Below are 2758 nucleotides of genomic sequence, written 5' to 3'. Positions count from 1 at the left end.
GACAGACGAGGCTGTGTCAAATGAACCGGTGACAGACGGGGCCGTGTGAAATGAACTCATCTCAGACACCATGTCTTGTCCACAGCCCCCCGGATCATAGGAGTCAGAACCTGGATCGTCTTGTCCTGGACAGTCCCAATAGCTCGCATGCATCTTCGCATGCAGTCCCAATGAATCGCATGCATGCATGCACCGGGCTGTCACACTGTCCCGCTGGGCCCTTTTGAGATACAATAAAATAAAATGACTTTTGATAATTTCAGTACACTTGTACAATCAAAATGCATCATACCACACATTTTACACATAAACACACACATCTCACACATGCATGCACACGCGCACGCACAAACAAACACACATACATACACACACACACACACACACATAGACATAGACACACACACACACACACACACACATACACACACACACACATGGTTGGATACACTGAAAAAAACATTATCAACTTACCAATCAATGTCTTCAAGGTTTTCATCCTAATTTATAAAGGAAATACAAGATGGATGTTGAGTTCATTAAGGCTTCATAAAGACAGAGCAGCTTCTGTAATTGTTTGAATTGTAAATGATTAAAGTACAATGAAACTTTGATTACCAACCTTAATGTTTCTTTGGCGATTTCTCCATTTATATAATAGCCAAAGCAAGTTCAGGATCACATAGAGCGCAATAAAATCTCGGTTTCTAAAAAGATCAGTTATTACACTAGCGAACATATTGGCCAAGATAGATCTTTACCAACATGTTCCTCTCATCGCAAACGCCGCACTGAGGCTTGTCCACTTGTTACAGCAGTATATGTACCTTGCCGCTGTGACATGTACACGTTACGCCGTTGTGCCCGTGATGTCACAGACCGGATATAATTCTATCCGGTCTGTGACATCACGGGCACGGCGTAACGTGTACACGTCACAGCGGCAACACTGACTTGACGGCTAGTCCAGGCGGCCAGCTAATTGAAATAAATGTATACTAGATTTAAATAGATTTAAGCTATTTTCTTTTTGCTTGAGACCCAACGATACCCATTATTTAATCCACCCCCACATTCAGAATTAAATAGGTGCGCTTTAAAGGCTGGTCGGAATCAGTCCGTTAAATCCAGTCGTTAATTGTCCACGTTTTCGATAGAGATGGATAGGCATTATTGGTGATATTAAATAAAGGTAATCGCTCTCTATGAATCATTCATATTCAAGGGCATTTGTTATTTTGAAGACTACTCGTAGGCTAGCAGTAGGATTTGAAAGGAGCCCAAGACAGAGGCGCGCTGCGCTCCTGACCCCGAGTGCACAGCCCATGATCCCATGAGAGAGAGCGGTGTCGTGTGGCCGATTAAAGCCCCCCGGGTCCTGTTATTCTGTTCATAAAGTAGCCTACTTTGAGACACAACCTCAAAGTGCTGACGAAACGGTTTGGCTTCTCGTTCCGTTAACATTAGGCCTACCTCAGTCCCTGAATAGCCGCGAACCCAACCAAAACATAGTTTTGATGAAGACCGTTTGGAGACCAGTGCTATGGATGAGTCCCAGATTTAATCATCACTGATATTTAATAGATAAATAGGTCGATAGATGGATTGATCGATCTACCAAGTCCACGGGCACTGTACACTAGTTATTAAATTATCATGTTAGCACCACCTGACATTTTCTGGGCCGTAAAATCATCTTAAATCCATTTTACACTGTATTTTTTTATTTTAAATTTTGAAAACATTCATTTGTCATTGACCCACATTTGCTTGGTGAATAAAATCAAGAAAAACATTTTACATGTACATATATTGTTGGTGTTACGGTAACGCCAGTGGCTGCAAGAACAGACTACAGAAAATGATAGTTCGATGGTTCGATTGTGCATGGGAGTGATCTGTGCACTCCAGGCGCGCGAGTCGAGATAGCTTGTAGCTACAGTAGCATAGTAGCTAACAGTAGCTAGCTTACCGACCACAAAACATGTCGAATCAAGAGGAGTCTGAAAGATCTCGGGTGAACATTTCTATACGAGCAGTTTAGTTAGCAATAGATTACGCTATGTGTAGCATTTGTTAAATAGTATATTTTGTTTTATGGAAGCGATTATCTCAAGCCAGCCCCATGGCTTGCTAGCTAGAAGCTATTTGTGCATTGACGTTGTAGAAGATGTCGTTCTGCACATCTGAACTCGTTTATGCAGTTAACATCTAGTCAGCTAGCTAGCTAACCATATAGACATGAAATCTAAAGTATGCACAAATGATGTATTGTAGATTGATATTGAGTGCATCAGTAAAACGAATACAGTTGTAACACATTTAACTAGATAATCATAGCTATCATGGCACTTAGCTAGCTCTGCTTTGTCATAGCGGGCGTTCTCCAAGGAACAAGGGACACTATGCTAATTTAATGTTTATAATTATACTGCTGTGTTGGATGCTAGTTGGATCATTGAATACAGTTGGCTATTAACTATTCAATCACTACGTAAAAAAATCGGACCTGAAATACCTATTCCACAATTTAACAAATCACAGTTCGAGTGTCTTTCATTACGTTTTTTTAGACTCCTAATCTTCTGGTTTTCATCGTCTCTCCACAGCATGAACAGCGGTTGTCCAGGACCTTTGATGAGGTGATGAAACTGGGAGAGTTTTCAGACACTGCCGGCTCAGGGTGTTCTTCAGGCAGCAATGACCAGGTGGCTGGTAGGGGGGAGGACAGTGAGGAGAGTGGACGCGAGGAGAGGAA

General features: G+C 41.9%; 1 protein-coding gene across 1 annotated transcript in view; it reads left to right on the top strand.

Annotated features, from left to right (window-relative positions):
• Positions 1–1905: 1905 nt before the first annotated feature.
• The window catches only part of LOC311328642 (zinc finger MYM-type protein 4), a 16594-nt gene continuing 15741 nt past the window's right edge, over positions 1906–2758 (top strand). Inside the window, exons 1-2 of the mRNA XM_084461304.1 lie at positions 1906–2017; positions 2610–2758. The exon at positions 2610–2758 is cut by the window's right edge and continues 353 nt beyond it. Of these exons, the coding sequence (XP_084317430.1) occupies positions 1985–2017; positions 2610–2758 (182 nt within the window). The 5' untranslated portion in view covers positions 1906–1984. The remainder of the gene's footprint in view (positions 2018–2609) is intronic.

The sequence above is a fragment of the Borostomias antarcticus genome (assembly GCF_949987555.1).
Source record: "Borostomias antarcticus genome assembly, chromosome: 2".
Classification (NCBI taxonomy): domain Eukaryota; kingdom Metazoa; phylum Chordata; class Actinopteri; order Stomiiformes; family Stomiidae; genus Borostomias; species Borostomias antarcticus.
This window is presented reverse-complemented; position numbering and strand designations above follow the sequence as displayed.